The 21031-nt window shown below is 40.4% G+C and overlaps 1 protein-coding gene across 5 annotated transcripts; it reads right to left on the bottom strand.

The window, feature by feature from the left end:
• Positions 1–3025: 3025 nt before the first annotated feature.
• On the bottom strand, positions 3026–19447 carry LOC135486139 (stromal membrane-associated protein 1-like). 5 transcript variants are annotated; one of them, XM_064768680.1, is made up of 12 exons: positions 19251–19447; positions 18018–18151; positions 15067–15152; positions 14269–14353; positions 13315–13392; positions 12489–12615; positions 11584–11853; positions 10191–10340; positions 8198–8248; positions 6095–6288; positions 4979–5098; positions 3026–4305 (listed from the first exon to the last, which is right to left on the bottom strand). In XM_064768680.1, the coding sequence occupies exons 1-12, from the start codon at positions 19363–19365 to the stop codon at positions 4159–4161; spliced, it is 1557 nt and encodes a 518-aa protein (XP_064624750.1). In that variant the 5' UTR covers positions 19366–19447; the 3' UTR covers positions 3026–4158. The 5 variants fall into 5 exon arrangements, with proteins under 5 accessions (XP_064624750.1, XP_064624749.1, XP_064624752.1 ...); XM_064768679.1 differs by having other exon boundaries at positions 4979–5104; XM_064768682.1 differs by lacking the exon at positions 10191–10340 and having other exon boundaries at positions 4979–5104.
• Positions 19448–21031: the final 1584 nt, after the last annotated feature.

Below are 21031 nucleotides of genomic sequence, written 5' to 3' on the forward strand. Positions count from 1 at the left end.
GTGCTAAAATGGCAAAGCTGGTTCGAACTCCTGTACATCAACTGTGGTCAACTACAAGCCATATTCTCAATCATGACTGAAAAGGACAGTAATGTGATTTTAAAGGGAGAGTACAGGCACGAGATTCTGTGCCACTTTTTAAAACCACTTCACCATATTTTCTACGTTATTCGGTTGAGTACTGGGCCCTGTTGTTCGAAAGCACAAACGTCCTGTTATCCCTAACGGGTACGTTAGGTATCCTCAAGGACATTATCTCTCTCAGTTAAACCCACTAAAATGTTCACGTTAAAAGACTTAATGTCTCTATTAATGCCAATGTTGTTTTGAACAACTCAGACCTGGACTCTACCGGCAATGACGTAGTGACGTGCAATGCGTCATGCATCGTAGTACGTTATCAGACCGAAAAAAAATGTCTACAGGAGCGTCCATCATCGCAAGTTCGACTGAAATTTCGGGCTACAGTAGTGAAGTGGTTAAATGAACTCCCAGAGGCCAGGACGACTTCAGGACACAGCCAAAACAGCAGAAGTGACACCCTGCCAAAATTAATAGCTTATTGGCCTCTTTAAACTATTCTTAGTCTTCCCAATCAACAATTCCACCACTTAAGGCCTTGCCTATAAGCACATAGATATGAGACTGGCTTGGGTCGATGCTAAAAATGCCATTTCAGTTGAACATCCCGGGTGGGATGGGGTGTCAGTAGGAAAGCATCCCTGCAGTCACAAATGTTTAAATCCTTTGGCATAAACAGGCCGCCAACAAGGCAGAAAAGCAAACCCTTGCATGCTAGAGATAAATTACCTAGGAAAAGTGTCAACAGCATGCAGCATGATCACGAGAAATAAAATGTATACATTACACCACAACAGAAATATTTACATCAGAGTCTAAAAGATACACAAGGAATACTGGTAAATGCCCGAATTATCGAGATCCATGACTGAGCATAATTGTTCACATGGTAATGCAGGAGGAAACCTACATGTCGGAAAATTGCTTTCTTCAATACAAAATATGAAGAATTAAGATGCAAAAGCCGCTAGAAATTATTTCATTATAGTAAAGCTTAGCTGATGGTACCTGGCGCACCTGAATACCCCAATCATTTCAATGCAAAACCCACTCGATCTTGTATATGCAGTACAGACTGTAAATCATGTCAATATTTTTGCTTTTACTGCAAAAAATCACCCCAGCAGAAAAGTTGAGTTTTACTCGAAAATGTCCCAAGTGGATTCAGTGGCTTTTGCAATTGAACTCTTCATGTGCAGTTTTTTTTCAGTCATGGCGGGAAAAAATTATTCCAGTACCATGAAGCTGCTGTGGTCTAGTGGCTCGAACTTACATCGAGCGCCAGTCAATATGTCCCTTGTATCGAACCACACACTGTGTCAGACTCTATGCAGGTCTCTTAGACCAACTTGCCTTACACCACACCCTGGAGTAATAATAGGTACAGGTCAGAAATGCTCAGGTTGCAGTGCTGATTGAGTAGCCCATCTATTTAAGTTCTAACGAAAGGTTTCAGGATAGAATGTGAAGTTGGGTGATAACGTCTGCTACTGTTGTTGATATCAGACTATAGACCAAAAACATTAACTTTCATTTATTTTGAAAAGAATTTGTCATTGTCATAAGTCTGGCTTGCAATTCCATGCGGGAATCAGGTCAACATGATATTAATAACCACAACTGCTTGTACTTTCATGTAAATTGTGATTTTAAAGGCCCAATCCGTGAACAGAAAGAAGTTCTAGAATGTTATGTGAGGTTTATAAAGATTTTGGAATAAGCTAGCAAAGTCACCGCTAACGTTGGGTGATACGAATAAAGACTAGTAAATGTTTTTACTGAAAAGATCAATTTTCAAATTTCACACACAATTACAGTACACTGACTGACCAGGCCTTGCCACACACTACTGATGTAAATATGCTTTTATTTTACTGAAAACTTGGCCTTGCTGTACAAAACGTAAGTAAAATCTGTATTCATAACACCCATTGTTTCGACTGCAAGACAAATACGTGTTATATACATGGTCCCCATGCTGCTTATTAGATATACTTGTCAACTTGGCACTAATTTAAAGTAGATCAACTGTATGTCATTCATTGATCTAATCTGTTAAGTTTCTCTTTCAAGGGTTTCACAATCATTTGAGGTGTGGGTGAGTGACTCATTGGGTTGGCACCAAATACAGACTTCTTGGCTACCTGTGCAGACACACTACAGGCTGTAAGCATATGCAGGACATGGCACATTATTATCTTTCACCTTTTAAACAACTCCAGCTTTCTTTTAAAGACATTATTCTAGCCTTTAATTTAAGAACAACTTGCATGACAATTCACATTCCCACTTTTTAAAATGCAATGCCACCTTTTGCTTCAAGGAAACATCAATCCCATTAATGTACACCCCCTTTTCCCCATTCAGTTGTCTACCCACTCAATGGATAGTCAATAAAGGACAGCGAAGCACAAAACACTACCGACAAACTAAATATAAGGTAAAGGGGTACAATTATCACCCTGGTACAATTATAGCCACTAAGCCACTATGGCATGAAAAACAGCAGTACACATTATTGCACAAACATGACAAAAGGGCTATAATTGTACTGCCTTACCTTTATCACTACGATTTTTACAAGATTGGTAAGCAAAGCATAAGCTCGATAACCTTGGTGCTAACGTTAAAATTTTATGTTTTCAGATGTAATCCATTGCACTTGAAGTGACAACCACATTACGCAAATAATAATACAGAGCTGACTACCCACGAGTCCAGCAATGTGTGAAATCCTTGGTGAAAAAGTGTAAATCACCAACAGAAAGGGTAATTCCTGGGTTTTCTGATGATTTTAGCATGATTTTTAAACAATTTTCCTCGAGTCAAAGTGTAAAATGGCCCTAAGAAAGTGTAAACAGGCCTGGCAATGGTGTAAAATTTCCCCCAATGTGTTAGGCATCCATGAATGCTATTAGCCCCCCCCCCCCCCCACCCGCCCCAGATAAATACAATGCAATGGACAATCTTCAACAAGGGTCATCTGAAAATCTGAAACGCTCAGAGTAATATGTACAGCAGTACTGTATCATGAACAATGACCCTTCGTCTACTTTAACCCTTTAGATCCTGGAACATCTCCCCATATTTCCCTGGAGCATTTCAGCAAATTTCGACCAAAATGACCCCCCAAAGCACCCCTGCACAAGTGCGCCACTGAATGTCTATAGATAGATCCCTAACCTCCCAAAAACCAGGCTTAGTTTCATTGTTTAAATAGAGGTGGCGATGGTGTCGCTCGAGAATAGGTATGTACTGGCGGGGCGGTCTGGGATATATAGATGAGAGTCAGTGGCCAGATATCGGCCGGTTGGGATCTAAGTGGTTAAACCACTGCCCAACACAGTGCTCCAAATCAGTGCCCATAGGCCTAGAGGTACTCCAAATCACTGCCGACCAGAGTATAACCAGCATAAGGGTACTCCAAATCACGGCCGACCAGAGTATAACCAGCATAAGGGTACTCCAAATCACGGCCGACCAGAGTATAACCAGCATAAGGGTACTCCAAATCACGGCCGACCAGAGTATAACCAGCATAAGGGTACTCCAAATCACGGCCGACCAGAGTATAACCAGCATAAGGGTACTCCAAATCACTGCCGACCAGAGTATAACCAGCATAAGGGTACTCCAAATCACGGCCGACCAGAGTATAACCAGCATAAGGATACTCCAAACCATAGCGAAGACTGCATCATTTGGCATACACCAGCAGTGTCATTTAGACTAGAATGCACCGAGGTATGGTTAAAATGAATACCTGCTACATGTATCTCTGAAAAATTTCCGATTAGAGCTCTCCTTCTCAGTACCAATTGAAGAAGTGAGATTCCTCCGATTTGAATAAAAACTCTTGCACTTCTGCTCCAGAGAATTTGCATCCATCAACTTTTTAACTTTTATGGCAGCTACGGCACCATTTCTTCACTTTTCTACTGGATCTGGATGGCATGAGTCGACTTCAATGGAATGTACAAACCAACCTCTGAACCAGGCAGAGCCTTACTGCACGCTGGTTGTTGACACTATATTATCACATTAAGAAAAAGAACAAAGCCTAAAACCACAGTACTATCATTGCCACAGGTTGTTTGAGAGTGTGTGTCCTGCTTGCTGTGTGCCCCAGCCCATGCCTCCAGCTCCGACTGGCTGTGCTTGCTGCTGCATGCCAACACCCATCCCGGGATTGTTCATCTTCATAGAGGCCATCTGCTGTTGGATCTGAAAAACATGAGATTAATCTTTTAGACAAACACGGATGTTGGTTCAAATTGGATTTTCTAACAGGACGCGGCAAAAACATCAAATACAGTCTAGATACCCCATTGCACCTTTTTTCGTAAAAAGTCAACCTGTGGAACCAGCAGCCAGCTCTCCAAGTCAAGGCTAACCACCTCTCCGAGGAAACTTGCCCTCTGACTGAAGGCTGCCTCTAATGAAGGCTTCTGAATTGACCGTACATCCTATTACAGCTTCCTATTACTATGGTGAGGCTATGCCAGGGCACCCAAGGAGCCATGTGCAGACTTTCAAATCAATGTTCTATCTCTGTCTTCTATATTCGAGCGAATAAAATTGTGATGTATGCTTTATTTTTTGCGTATCCGCAGCTGTTTTTGTTCAACACAGTCAGCCATTTGGAATGATGCATGACTGGTACAAATGAAGCGTAGCCAAAATTATCACACCAGGGTTTTTCAAACGCTGACCATTTTTTCAATGTGTCCTTCAGCAAGGTAATAATATACCTCACTGCACAGGAGCATCACTATTATCCTTGGGCACGATCGAGACACCTCCGACCCAATGAGGTATGACTTCTCAGAGAGGTACAGCACAGAACACAGGAGAATTTATAACTTTACTTGTGTCGCGTAATATCCACACCACTCACCTGACTTAAATGTTGTTGTTGTACTTGGTTGTTGTAGACACTGGGCTGGCCACCCATCATATTCATATTGACCCCGGCAGGCATACCCATATTCTGGTTCATCATCGGACCTTGCTGTGACTGTTGCTGAAAACAGGTAAAAGTCAATCATAAAGCACATTCTAAAACACCTGGGTTACAATGTTTCATTTTTCAAATAGGGGTTAAGAATTGGCCTCGTTTTCACCACAGAAGTGTTGGCGAGGTACCATACCAACATCATGGGTTGGTATAAAATGCATCGAAAGCAGATTGTCCGTGGCCTAAAAAGGTATTGCAAAATAGAAATTGATACCTCACTGTCAGCATTGGATGCCTCACCAAACATCGATAGGGAGGAGCGGTCGTTTTACCCCAAACCTTTTTTTTTTCAACATCTTCATAAGTTTGTATAATTACTCAACAGATTATAACACAACAGTAATGTCTTCTGTCCATAAGTTTGTTGAATTTCTGGCCAGGATGATATTAATATACCCAAATAAATGAAAAGCAATGAACAACATTCCTATCCTACCTATCCTAATTAGGCTGCAGCCTTTCTTTACTCTTTTGTCAAATTGCATCATTTGCAAGTTTAAATCCAAGCTGATTATCTTTAAAACATACAGTTCATCTAAAACTATAAGATAGAAATAACTCATGGGATTTACGTAGTCAAGCAACAGATGATTTATTTAGTGACATGATTTATGTAAAGCCTAGAAAGGAGAAAGTTTCTAGTGGAACATACTTTTGTCCAACCTGCAAAGCATGGTACATATATCATTTGCAACTGAGTCAAGGTTGTGTTGGCATGGACAGGCCTCAGCACACCACCAAGATGTTTGTAACCTACAACAGAAGCGTTCTGTTTTTCTGCATTGAACCTGGCCAAGGGACTCCAACCTTGTTTCACAAAAACGTCTCTACAACAAAAACTACTGAGCGGAATCCGTCTATCTCGGTATCATTCTTCTTCTAGAAAGATTTCCCATCCACTGGTATCAATGGTTTTAACCCCCTGATAATGAAAGTATCCGGTTCCGTTTTTTCTGGACCACCCTGTATAACAAGAAGACATAAAACTACACTCACCTGCATCAAGCCCAAGTTATTTGCCATCATATTATTTTGAGGTACCATGTTATTCTGCTGAGCCATATTGTTCTGCTGAGCCATATTGTTCTGCTGTACCAGATTGTTCTGCTGTACTAGGTTATTCTGTTGGGCCATTGCACCGTTCTGCATCATCCCGTACTGCGCTTGTTGCTGCGGCATGTACATACCACCTGGAGAGAAAGAAACCATGGGTTGAACATGATGAAGTCCATAAAATACAAGCTATGCTGGCAGTGTCAGAACCGTCACTGTACAGTAATTCCATCGCCAATGTCACATACATGACAAAGGTTGAGTGATGTTTGCAGATGTTGACACAGTCACATGTATGCAAGCAGTGTCAGTACTGTTACTGTACAGTCATGCCTTTCCGTGATGTCACAGACATGAGTGATGTTTGCAGATGTTGACAGAGTAGACACAAAGGAAAGAGTGTAACTTGTAACTATGGCTTGAACTCCAAGAAGTCCACAGAATACAAGCCACATGTGTGCCAGCAGTGTCAGTACTGTCACTGTACAGTAAACAGTAAAGTCATTGTCTCAATGTCACATACATGACAAAGGTTGAGTGATGTTTGCAGATGTTGACACAGAGGACAAAGACACAATAGAAAGAGTACAACTACGGAATGAAGTACAAAAAGTCCACAGAATACAAGCCACATGTATGCAAGCAGTGTCAGTACTGTTACTGTACAGTCATGCCTTTCCGTGATGTCACATACATGAGTGATGTTTGCAGATGTTGACAGAGTAGACAATAAAGAGACAATGGAAAGAGTACAGCTATATGGAATGAACAAGAAGTCCACAGAATACAAGCCATATGGATGCCAGCCCCCCCCCCCCCAGCCCCGCAGTGTCATGAGTATGTTCGCAGATGTTGACAGAGTAGACGAAACTATACTGCTATCATTTCCCTCGGTTGCTTTAGTGTCCTAAGGGGTATAACAATACAGATGAAGGCTGTAGATGGAGTCTAAGGTGCCCAAACTAAGGCTGAAATAGGGTGTGAAGTAGCCAAAGAGATGTGATTGAAAAACTTGTTCATTATATCAAAAAAATTGCAGCATTGTAACATGATCTCCCAGTATGATAGACACTTAAGAGCCTGCAAGAGAATTTCCTCACATGCCCAGTATGGTACACACTACACACCAAACATGGAAGACAGTTCTGATTTGAGGAAAAAAGTGTGGTAGAAGTGTTAACAGGACAAAACTCGAAAATTGAATCATATGTTACTGCAACTGAAAAACACATTAAAGCTGGAGAATGAAATGAAGGTATAAACTTGCTGGAAGAGCAACACTGATGATGTTCTTCTGGTGTTGAAGTGAAGTGAGGAGGCAACACTGAACTGTGCTATGAACATTACATGTTCGACACTGGTCCAAATGTTTAGGGAAGAAAATATTTTTCGGAACATTTGATAGTGCCTGAATTCTTCACTTTTTCAAGAATGCACATGTAAAGAAGACCTATTTTACAGCAGAAGTAGTGGACAAGAATGCAAATGTAAAGAAGACCTGTTTTACAATAGAAATAGTGAATATTAAAGACTGCACATGTAAAGCAGACCTGTTTTACAGTAGAAGTAGTGAATTTTAAAGACTGCACATGTAAATTAGACCTGCTTTACAGTAAAAGTAGTGAATATTATGTAAAGAAGACCTGTTTTACAACAGAAGCAGTGAATATCAAAGACTGCACATATAAAGAAGACCTGCTTTACAGTAAAAATAGTGAATATTAAAGACTGCACATGTAAAGAAGACCTGCTTTACAGTAGAAGTAGTGAATATTAAAGATTGCACATGTAAAGAAGACCTGTTTTACAGTAGAAGCAGTGAATATTAAAGACTGCACCACATGTAAAAAAGACCTGCTTTACAATTAGTAGTGAACAGGAGAAGAGTACAACTTGCCCACAACATTAGAATCTACAGCTACAGGAGTCCAACATGCCCACCACATTACAACAGGAGTCCAACATGCCCACCACAAGAAGTTCAACATGCACACCACTACAGGTTACATCTACATTATGATAAGAATCTAAACATCCAGTGAATACCTTGATCGTAATAGTTAGTAGCGCCACTAGTTGGAGGGTTAGCTGATCCCGCTTCAAAAAAACATAAAACACAGCGTAAACAGTAAGTTCTTTTAAAGTGTATATGGCATTTCTCTTAATTATCAATCTGTTAATGCCAATAATGAAAAACACTTCTGCTATTTTTTCACTTTTGAGTTGAAATATTGGGGATTTGCGCAGCAATATCACAGACACAATGTTTCGCCTCTGATAAAATGGACATAGGCAAGACAAAAAAATTTGAATTATGCACACCTTATACAGCATTTTTGCTTACAAGATAAATGTAGGGCTATATTTACCTGCTTTAATATAACATAACCGAATTATGCCTAATTTTAAAAGTGTATAACTTTTTTGATACACTCTGTAGTGCAGCACTCGACAGGGTCAAAGGACATGATTTCCAGGGTTTCCGCCAGAGGGGGGGGGATTCATCCCCCCCTAAAATATTTCAAGGGGGATATCCCCCCCCTTAATTTTGAGCACTAAAGTTTGTTTTACTGTCAAATGAGTAATTTTCATACTTTGATACGTAAAATAAGAGCATTTGGGAGCCAATTGTAGCGGTTAAAGGGCCAAAAAATGGGGTCATATACCCTTTTTGAGAAAAAAAAAAATTTTAGAAAAAAAAAAAATTTGTTTGCTCCCCTCAAATTTAATCCTGGCGGAAACCCCGATGTCCTATACCATCATTTCATGATAGTGACACCACTGGGAATGAATTAAATAATTGGAATGATCACTACTACAATCATGACGTCAGAAATTACTGTGTCATGATGTAGGAAACAATCCGATTATTTACCTCAGACGTCCTTTACTTGACATCATGGGTGCGAAGCTGCTGACCCTGTCAAGTGAGCTTGTACGGGAAATATCGGCTGTTCCTCCACTAACCCACTAGATTAATAACCCAGACCCGGCACACCAAAACCAGGCGCATGTCGCACAGAAGATGAGCCTGAATGACACCAGGAGATAATGGAAGAAAGTGATGTGCTCATATTTTTACAAAAGGCAGACAACAGAGAAATGAACAAACAGTCCGTCTCAACCTGCCAGGCTCATAGGGTCATGCGCCTGGTTTTGCTGTGATCGGTCACATCTGTGGTGCAGACAGCAAAATTCACCATACTGATTGTCATATTCGTATTGCTGAATTGTAAAATTGCAAAATTGAATAGGCGTGAACATTTTGTGGTTTACAAGATGACATGCGCCAAATGATGACTCTGATGAAATACCGAATCATCGACTTTTCTGAAAGCACCAAGGCCATAACATAAGCTTTTTAGATGTAGGAAGCGAATTAGAATTTTTAAATTGATTTACCGCCACATGGCAGATGAAACGCTTGTAAAGGAATAATTAGCAAGAAACTAGAAAGTATCAGCAACAGGCAATGCTGAGTTTTGAAGTAAAAAGAATAGTGGCTGGTCCCAGTTGATGATAAGTATATCAGAGGACTTTTTTTTTAGAATGCATCATAGTCAAACGACAATGGTATATATAAACATCATACACTGTAAAGACCACTGTAAAATCAGCCAGGAGCCATTTCAACATTCTGTGACATTTGGGATAACATTCAGACAGGTGCTCATGTGTGAAAGTTGCGTTGGCTCTGACGGACTTCAAAGGGTATCTGCTATCAATGAGTTTCTTTCTCAACGACACCTCCACCAGGAGAACCAGGAGAACACCTTTTCTAATCAGTGCACCTCCACCAGGAGAACACCTTTTTCTAATTAGTGCACCTCCACCAGGTGAACACCTTTTTCTAACTAGTGCACCTCCACCAGGTGAACACCTTTTTCAAAGTGAAAATGAAATGTACTCCTAGACATTCTCAGATGAAACCAGTCATTTGCCTTTGTCTCAGAAACAGCAGTGTTCATGTCAAACAGGGAACCAGCCAACATACACCATCACTACCACCCAACAATTTGTTAAGATATGTAAGATCTACCTTCATAATAACCATAATTGGCGCTAACGCCACCAGCAGCGGGAGCCTGATCGTAGTAGCCATAGTTCGTGTTAGTGTTAGTACCGTCATAATAGCCAAAGGTGGCGCCAGTGTTGGCAGTGCTCATGGGTGGAGTGGGATTAGTAGCGCCTTGAAAACAATTGGAACAAATATCATGAATTTCTAATTTATGTTCAAAATGATCTCAAAAACAATGAGGTCTTTTAACTTTTTGTAAAGTATAAATTATGGACAATTTCAAAGAGTATATTCCTTGGTGAACGTATACACATTTAGTCATACTGAACATGCCGCCCTGGGTGACAAAACTGTGAGATATCTAAACATTTAGTCATGCACCACGTGCTATACTGATTAAACATGCAATGGCTTAAAAAATTTGTTTTCACCAATTTTCTGATTATCGCTTATGCCGAAATAAACAATGGTATAATTATAGCTAAGACTTTCTCTCTATTGTCTATTTACATATTTTAGCAGTAAAGCATGCCAAGCCAAACAAATGTAAAATAACCCCCAGTAACTCTCTTGAAGTTGCAACATTTTGACCAAATAAGGACCTCTCAACCTTTCTTTACTAGTTTGAAATTTTTCTGTCATCTTTTGCTTTTTAACTTTAAAGGTGAACAGGCACGTATTCTATAACATAGAGTGCAATACTGAGGTTGTTGGCATGAGCCTACTTTGTTAAGGCAACATTACAAAAACCACTGGACAGTGTTGTAAGATAAACTAGATGATTTCTAACCAACTGGTTTTTTTCCATCACCATCAATTTATATTTATAGTCCCAGCCCACATGTTGAAATTTTCCAATTATTACCACACTGTAAAATCAAAATAATTCATGAATAATCCAATTTTGTGAACTGTAAAATTTTACCACACATTTGAATTTCGCATTTTTTGGCGAAAAAATAAATTTCGAAAAAAAACACAACAAAAAAAAATTTATTGAAAGGGTTGTCAAAGTGCTAAATTAAAGTTACACCAAAGTTAAATAGCTGATAATAGCTGAAAATCTTTTCTTATTGACAGTGTTCAAAAGTTGGTAACTTGCCACTTTTTTATTTAAATGATATTCCAGTGGTAAGGAGTCACTTGGGGTCAACGGCATAGTAAGTTGACCATAGTAAGTTGCCATTGGAAGGCACCACCAACAATATGGTCAGCCAACTTTTTATTTTAAAAGCATCTAGGTATGGGTTATTAAAGCCTATTTGCTGGATATTGTATTCTTAAATGACTCAGTTCTGCTACTTCAATACTGGTAGTCATAATTTTAAAAGCCAGTTGATTAGAAATAGACTCATTCCTGGAGAAAAATTAAGAGTATTTAAAAAAAATATTGGAAACAGTCGCAATATCTTACCTGGTACACCAAACATCTGTTGTGATTGACCCGCACCTGACCCGTAAAGCGCCATTATGGAATCTTTCGTTGACTTTGGTTTCTCTGCCCCTAGTGTCATGTCTGCGAATAATGAAGCATTGTCTTCTGTAGCAGCAGGTGGAGCTGCTGGCTCTGCTGGTTTATCAGGACTTGCTGCCGTCGTGGTGGGAGCAGCACTGAGGAAGTCGCCAAATGGGTCTGAACTATTGCTCGTGTTACTGGCAGAGATAGCGCCTTGACTAGGATGATCTAAAGAGACAAACATCAAAAGGTTTCTGATCAAATGGAGGTCAAAAAAGTTTACCAAATGTCTATGGCAAGGAGACTTGTAAAGTCAACAGTTACACTCCATTCTTTTTACAATTGTTATCAGCTAAAACTGAAGCCAATCTCCTATCATCAAATACCTTCAAAATGTGATGGAAATAAGAACAACTCTACAGTTAATAGCTGTACAGAAGAATGGTCTCCAGATTGGATTGAAGACCACTGTGGAAGGTCATACGTAAACCATTGATAGACATAAACATTGTCAATCTTACTTAGTAACAGTAAATAACACAATTTTACCCGTGTAGATGCCTTCAACGTTTGTTGAAAGTACAGGAGCAGACATAAAACATCAAAAATTATAAACCTTAAAGGGGGACTAAAGGCAGGAGGAGAGGGGCTTATGTGCCCACCTTCAAGTGACTAGTATACAGAGTAAGGGCCCTGGATCATGTCAGACTCGGCACTAAATGTATTCCTTGTACAAAGGTGAATCATTTCGACCTACTGTGAGATGTGAGAGACCCCTACTGGCAGCTTTGTGTAACCTTATCTTGCCAGCCTAGCTGCTGCCTATATTGTCCCTTTAAGATAATAAGTGTATTATTATTTACCTAATCCTAAAAGATCTACAGATGCGGCCGCCTTTTTCTCAGCAGGGGGTTGTTTGTGAGCCTTGGGTGCTGAGACTGGACCAGGACTTGTGGCCGATGTGTTCGACTTGGGTCTACTAGTACTCGTCTGAAGAAATTCAAAAACACAGAACAGAGTTAGCCAAGAAATTCCCATAAGCTTTGAAGTTCATGATTTTTCAGGACTTTTTTCTTCTGAAATCACTTCGGTGAAGCACTGCTGTTTCTCTGCAGCAAAGAGTGGCGACTTGATGAAGCAAATATGTATGTGACCACATACTGGCTCCTAACGACCCAAATGCAAGCGACTCATCATCTTTGGTCAATATTTGTCTTTGTCATAGTATCCCAACATAGAATACAATACAATAGAATAATGTCTTATATAGAGCGCAGAATCCAGATAGAATCAGCTCAAAGTGCTACCTCCCCCAAAATGCAGTATCGAACAGCCAGGATTTTAAAAGGCGCTTGAAGGCCAAGTTAGATGTGCTTCGGCAGGGCATTCCATAAGCAGGGGCCGCATGAGGAAAAGCAGCGGTCAACAAACTTGGTTGTTGATCGTGTGCACACCGTGTCAGATGACGATCTGGTGGCACGCGGCCTGTCCATACACTTGAGATTCAGGTAGGCTGGTACCATACCATGAACCACCTTGACACACAGCAGGAGTATCTTGAACTGTATTCTCTGTTTAACAGGGAGCCAGTCGTCACTTTTGAGGACAGGTGTGATGTGGTCATGCTTTCTAGTTCTGCTGATGATCCGGGCTGCTCGGTTCTGGATTCTTCAGGCTGCCAGGACTTACCGAGTTGAGCTGAAGTTGGGCAGTCGCCTTCGGTTTCGGTCGCTTCTTCTCCTTCCTCTCCTCAGTGACAGAACTTGACTGTAATAAACCAAATCATACTGTCAATGAAAACATTCATTGGAATGAACCTGAGACATAGGAATAAGCCTGAGACACTTTGATTTACTGAATAGCACTACTACAATGTCATTCATGGACTGTTTTGTTTTGCGCAATCTTCTTCCAATGCCCTTAACCCTATAACACCTAGAGCCATTGCCAGCGCAAGTGCTTATTCCACTAGGCCCCGACGTGATTTTACCCGGAAATCACATTTTTTGCGATGGGTCCAGTTTTTTACAAAATGACATAGGTGAACTTCCAAATAATGTATTACAAGTCCTGTTTATTTAAAAGAAGATGAAATTCCCTATTAGATAGGGTACATCCAAATCGGAATCAAACAAACGATCCATTTCAGCAATTCAAATGTCCAACCTGAATTTACTGGCTTGAAGAGAAACAAAAACTTAATTGTCAAATATCTCAAAAACTTCTACAGCAACCACCATTGTTCATCCGGGCATTCGAAAGCTTAAGTTTCATAGATTAATAATAGGCGGCGCACTGAAGGAGATCGGAAGCTAAGCGTGCGAAATTTGAATATGGGTGTGCGGGCGTCATAGGGCGCCTCCAGGGGGATCGGCGGCGGGCGTCATAGGGCGCCTCCAGGTGTTATAGGGTTAAATGGTAAATGGTACGTTAGTACACAGAGAAAATTGGTAAACAGTAAAAATGTCTCAGGTCAAAATGTCCCCAGGTAATAAGAGTCAAAACGTCCTTGATGCTTTTAGATCCTGTCCAATTCCAGTGTACCATAAAAAGTTTTGTTGCATTATGTAAGATCTATATTTCTTCTTGTATTTGTTAGATATTTTTTCAAAGAACCAATAAATTAACGTTAAATATACTTACAGCGGACTTAGGCTGTGGTGGTATCCATTCTTTGGCTATGTACTTCTTCTTTTCGTACTTTTCGCGAATAAAACATTCTAATGCTCTGAACACAGTGTCAAGGACATCACTAGCATCTACATGTTAATCAACCATTGCCATTACCAAGTATAGATTAGTATATACTTGCCATCACTTATAACATTATTCAAAATAAAAATTTTTGTTTCAAAAGAAGTATTTTTTTGCATTGCATCATGCCACCCTCAGCCAACCTTTGTGATTGCATGCCCGGTACGACTGCCCCTGAACAAAACGTTCAAATACAATGCCAAGACTGCCATGATGACGTGTCATTTTTTACAGTTCTGGTTTAAGTGACAAATGTCTACCATTTGTGACCCGTTCCAGCAAAACCAGTCGCATGTCGCTCTGAGCTTGGCAGGTTGAGATGGACTGTTTGTTCATTTGACTATTGTCTGCCTTTTGTGAAATCTGACGACATCAATTTCTTTTATTATCTCCTGGTGTCGTCTAGGCTCATCTCATGTGCGACATGCGACTTGTTTTCCAAGAACGGGTCACATTTAAACTGAGTTATGTATGGGCCGAGTACTCTCAGCTCCATCCATAGAAAGTCTACTTGCACCAAGACTGTCAGAACAAACGCTATAGCAATTCATCAAAGTTTGTTTACACTTCTACGGGCTCAAGAATATGTTTTTGATCATAGCAAAAACATCCGGCATATTCTCGGCAAAATCCACATAACACTCATACGTGTCAATCAAACTTCTTCAGATGTATTTCATAGGATACGAGTCTGTCTGTGGGCGCCTGTAATCATCGGGGAGATTAGCCTCATAGACTGCTCGCGCTCGACTGTTACCCATCTCCTGGACCATCTGCAAAATATAATACAGACATCAGGTTCAAGGCTAAGCAGGCATGGCTTCTGCTATATATCATCAAAAGTAACCAAGGTGACTGCTAATGTCTACAAAAATTACGCTTTCCTCACGTATTATTTTTCGCAATTCAGATACCCCCTCCTTCCAGCAAATGGGGTATTTATCCTTTTCTGTTCGACATTATGTACACACGTAGATCAGAAGGTCAATCAGCACAGGAACCACATAAGGAAAGGTGGTACAATTAAAGCCCCAGTACAATTATACTGTACTGTATACTGTACTGTATAATGTGTATTGTACCATTTGACCTTACATGACAGATGTCTCAACACTTTGGGCTGGTTCAGTTTCCCTGAGGACATGTTCGCTGACAGTGACAGCTGGCTTATTGATCAGTACAAAATAGTACTAGAAGAGGAGCTGTCTGTTTTTCTTTAAACCGACTACCTTAAGAGCTTAGTCTAGGCATATTTAAAAGGGTGCAGCACTCAGCCACCCCTGGGTGTGCCTTAGTCCCTTTATACCCCAAAATGTGCACTGCCACCCCCTAAAAAAACCCAAAATGCTTTGCTTACTAGTCATTATTAGACTTTCTGACTCACAGTCAAGAGTTAACTTTTTTGGCTTCTCAAATCGAAGTCCGCGTTTGTTCCTTAAACCTTGTGATTAGGTCGACTTTCTGCAACTGACTTCGTCGCGCAACTAAGCACTAAAATGGTCAAATGTACTGCAGTATGTGTAAGACTTGGCTTCCAGCTGCTATTCTGATTTAACGGCAGTGCTCGATTATAATTAACTCTTTTATGCACTCCAGTGTTTTAATTGTTTTTTCATATCTGTATCTCCAGAAAAATTACTAAAAATTAGCAATTTCAACGTCATGATATTTGTAATTTTACTCGCCAGTTGTCAGAGCAGAAGTTCAGCTTCGAACGGTTACAGGAAAATTCGTCGCCGGATAATTCGTCCCTGGAAAATTCGTCCCTGCAAATTCGTCCCCGGATAATTCGTCCCCAAGGAAAATTCGTCCCCGAGGATAGTTCGTCCCCGGAAAATTTGTCCCCGAGGATAATTCGTCCCTGGAAAATTTGTCCCCGAGGATAATTCGTCCCCAGAAAATTTTACAAAGTTGAAAGTTTCTGACTTTAATTTTCAAGACTCTAAGTCTTGTCGAATGGACTGTAGTAATAACTACTACTTTCGATTTTTCTCATTCAGTGTAACATCTCTCTTTACTACCCTACTACTAGCTAGTTACCTACCCCACTATTTTCATAGGTAGAGGTAGGCAGGCGAAATATTTTATTGAAGAATTTAGAGTTTTTCTTTCATTCTGACCAGTAAAAATACTTATTTGTAAAAAAATAAATTATTTCGCCTGCCTACCTCTACCTACTATGAAAAGAGTGGAGTAGGTAACTAGCTAGTAGGGTAGTAACTAGAGATATAACACTGAATGTGAAAAGTCGAAAGTAGCAAGTAGTAGTTACTATTAGAAAGTAATGTCAGAAACTTTCAACTTTTGTTTAATTTTCCGGGTACGTTTTATCCTCGGGCACGAATTTCCCAGGGACGAATTATCCTAGGGGACATATTTTCCGGGGACAAATATTCTGGGGACAAAATTTTCCTCAGGGACGAATTTTCCAGGGACGAATTATCCTCGGGGACGAATTATCCTCGGGGACAAATTTTCCAGGGACGAATTATCCTCGGGGACGAATTTTCCGGGGACGAATTTTCCTAGGGGACGAATTTTCCGGGGACGAGTTTTCCGGGGACGAATTTTCCTAGAGCCGCTTCGAACATCGGCTCAAGTAGAACAATGGGGGCCAGTAGGGTAAAGTGCCTTGCTCAAGGACACAAGATGAAACAGTGGTGACCATTCAGAGAATCGAACCCATAACCTCCTGATTATGAGCCCGCTGCTCCAACCACTATGCCACTGATCTTCCCATTTACACCAAGCTAATAATGTACTGTGAACGCGTTGTTTTAAAACCTACCAACAGACATAAAACACACAATAATTAATAAACGAAGAAGCTCAAGTGTCACATCAATAAGACACCTATAGTTGTCATGGTTACCATCGCTAAGAGGGCTGGCAGAAATACTTATGGAAATGGAGACTGCCATACAAACTGTGAGTCAGCCCCAATTCACCTCCTACGAAAGTACACGAGATAAGTTTTCTCCACAGCCTTTGAGTTAAGAGGGGGGGGGGTAATCTAAAGTTTTTCTGTTTTCGCTGTGTTTTTTTCGCCGCATTTTTGCGCGCACTGGGAAAATTGTTCTTAAATTCTTGTTAAAAGGTCCTATTTTGAAGATTTCAAGGACTTCAGGAGCATTTTAGAGGCATTTGGGGTCATAATGTGGCAATTTAAGGTGGATAAAACGAATTAAGAGGCCATTTTCAACAAAATAAACAAAAACAAAGGGGATGACCATTTTTAAAGGCCTAAATTTGTCACTGAATTTGAAAATTTTCAATTAAATACGCACGAAAAATCTAAATTTCTGCATTGCCGTTGTGGAGACAAACAAATACTTTAAATACCAAGTTTCAGGAAATTGGTTGATATGCATAATAACTGCACAACGGCACTGTGTATTTCTATTTCTCCTTTCCTGGACCACCAGTAATTACGAACAGCGTACTCCTTTAACGGTGGCGGACATCGTTTTTAAAGGGTGTGGAGAACACTGGAGATGAATGAGATGTGAGAATGCTAAATTTTGACGAACGACCAATTGATAGATCACAGCTTCTTGATGAGTCAGCAATGTACTATCTGAGACTGATCTGATCTAGAAATGTGTCTAATGTCAATGAATCTAATCTAGATATCTCACCTGCATTTGTTCTGCTGTCCATGAATCCAAGTTGACCGATTTGACTCGTGATATATGAACGCCCAAATTTCTGTGAATGCCGGCACATCTTATGCAAAGGAAGATGCCTAGATTCCACGATGCCCACCTTGGTCCTGGAAAGTGAAAGAAGACCAACAGTTACAACATTGGCTTTCAATGACCACCTCCAACTGGTGCGAGGATGTCTACTGACCCATAGGGCATAGGGCTTTTGCCCTGTATATGCACACTTAGGTCTGGAAAACAAACCATCTTTACAATTGATTTTCACGGTCAAAATCAAAGACTCCAGACAATGACTCGAGACGCATAGAAATTGCGACAAAGTTTGTTTGGATGCTGACCTGTCATATGTTTCAGTTTCATCTGGAACAGAGAGTTACACTACAGTGGCTTGGCATAGTCTGCAGTTGGCTTTAGGTCTTCTGACGTTTTCTGAGTGTGCGCACTTGTTTTGTTTGGGCTTTGGTTTGTCTTTGTCCAAGTTCTACATTGTCTTTGAAAGTGAAAACCTTTGTAAAGATGGTTTGTTTTCCCAACACTGCGACAGGCACCCGAGCCTGAGGCAGTTGACATGGTCATGACTCATGGTCAAGAACAGGCAGAATTTTTTTAGATACTGTACCGTATGTCATGATGTGTTACAGGCCTAGGAACGAGTTTACAATTCCCGTTTACGGCCCAGAAAAAAGTCACCGGATGAAAAGAAGGACCACTGCAAATATGTTCAATTTCAAACAACGTCATTTCCGATCAGGGATTGAAAATGTTAACCTAGGCCTACTACTAGGTAATGTCAGTTACGTGCGAGACTTCTTAAACCATACCATCATCATATCTGCGATCAAACTTCCAAAGTGAGGAATAGGCCCTCTGCCAGATACGCCGGCACCACCTAGGGCCGGCAAAAGATACTATTTTTACAACATGGCCTATTTTTTAATAGGTTTTTATGGTCAATGCCTCTCCAGACTCCAGCCATTCCATTGTCTGGCGTCTTAAGATCTATTGTAAAAATAGTTTCTTTTTGCCGACCCTAGGCTATGTGGTACCAGCGTATCTGGAAACGCCAAAGGGTCTATTGACATTATACTGTGTATTATAGAAAAGCCGGTACAAAATGTAAATGTACACAAATGCACTGCCACTGTACATTTTGTAGTGTGCAAAATGTACATGTCCACCACTATCAAAAAGAAAGATCCCACCCACCTTTTGCGTCACAATCAACGCAATATTTGTTGTCTTCATCCTTCAGTAATTGAGACAATATGGTCTGATTTTTCTCCTGCAATGATTTATCTTTCTCTCTTTGTGTCCTGTTCATTCTGAGGCTTATAATAAACGAGATAAATTGCTTTACAAAATTGTAAAATCCTCAAATGTGTCAATTTGTGATTCAATATGGTGGCCCCACTGACGTCAATGAGATCATGGGCATTTGGTCTGACAAAACCGCATTGCGAAGGGAGGGGAAAGTGTCAGCAGTTAATTTGGAGTCTTCTTTCATAGTTCTCCTCACATGTATGGGGAGAGGGGGGGGGGGGGGTGTTTCTGACGTGACCCTTGTATGTGACCCTGATGGGCCAGGCCTGGGCAAGACATGTTGTGTCAGAGAGGACAAAAGCACATCCAACTGCCTCTCTAGCACCATTGCCAGCTGCCACCACATCTACATACAGGTGGAGTCTTTGCAATATTTTTACGCAAGTTTGAATATTTCCTCTTGTGTGGACAAGGCTGGGTCCGAGGACATTTATATCATTAGAAGATAAGAGTCACATCAATAGGATTGAGACAAAGGGAGCTGAAGCACTCTGAACATCAGAGGGTGCACTTGGGAAAAGGATTGGAGGACAATGTCGCTTTAATGTCATTCATTGTCGCCTTATGGAGCAATCAGTATTTCCTGTGCTATTCAAAAAAAACCTTCTATTTCCTGTGCAATCTTGGGCTGCGTATCCAAAGGGCTGTTCCCTTTTGGCGTTGTTTCAATTGTCTCCATAGTATTTTCCCTGGTTCAAAGAATGGGGACTTCCAAAAGCCAAACAAAGGCTCATTTTGTGTATGGCGCTTCATGGGGGTCACAACTGAACACAGGACAGAGAAAACTGTGCAACATACGCAGTCTTGGCAGGATGAAGTCACAACGAGAACTCTGACACAAGGTCATTTTATTCAAAATCAAATTAAAGACAAAATATATTTATTGTAAATAGCAAATATTTTATTATCCATTCTTCAACACTACTTTTCTCATGTTGAAAAGATTATGAAAATGACTCTGGATATCTCACAACAGATCTATAGACACAAAACAGCACAATAAATATTTAAAAGCTACCCAACAACAATAGCTAGTCGTTAGTCATATCTGCTGGGGTACCTTATCGGCATAAAATGTCCGGATGGTAAAATTTGAACACAGCTCAATCACTGGTCTCTTAAAGGGGTATGCCATTCATATTTAATGTGGTCCAGTTAACTAGAAATCCACTGATACACAATGCCGTAGTGAAGTGATCGTGAATACAAATTTGTTTAAACTTGGTATTCACAGTATAGTGGAACCTCCTTTGGGGACACCTCTCTATTAAGGACAACCTCTCTATTAAGGACAACCTCTCTATTAAGGACACTAGTTTTGGTCCCAAATTGGTAGTTTCTATTCAATTTGACCTCTCTAATCAGAACACCTCTCTATTAAGGACAGCACTTGCCAGTCCCGAAGGTGTCCTTCATAGAGAGGTCCTACTGTATTTCTACATCAGTCTACACAACGGCAATGTTAAAATTCATATTTAGTACGTATTTCCGCAATTTGACATTTTTGAATTTAATTTCAATTTCAAATTTTTTAACGAACGGCGTAGGCCTTTAACTGTATCACCAAACCATTTATACAAACTTGAGATTTCAAAGGGATTGAGATTGATTTCACAAATTCATTCCAAACAAAAAATCACTGGATGCTTCACTTGCACCAGAGGTCG

This window comes from Lineus longissimus, chromosome 4 (assembly GCF_910592395.1).
Source record: "Lineus longissimus chromosome 4, tnLinLong1.2, whole genome shotgun sequence".
NCBI lineage: Eukaryota > Metazoa > Nemertea > Pilidiophora > Heteronemertea > Lineidae > Lineus > Lineus longissimus.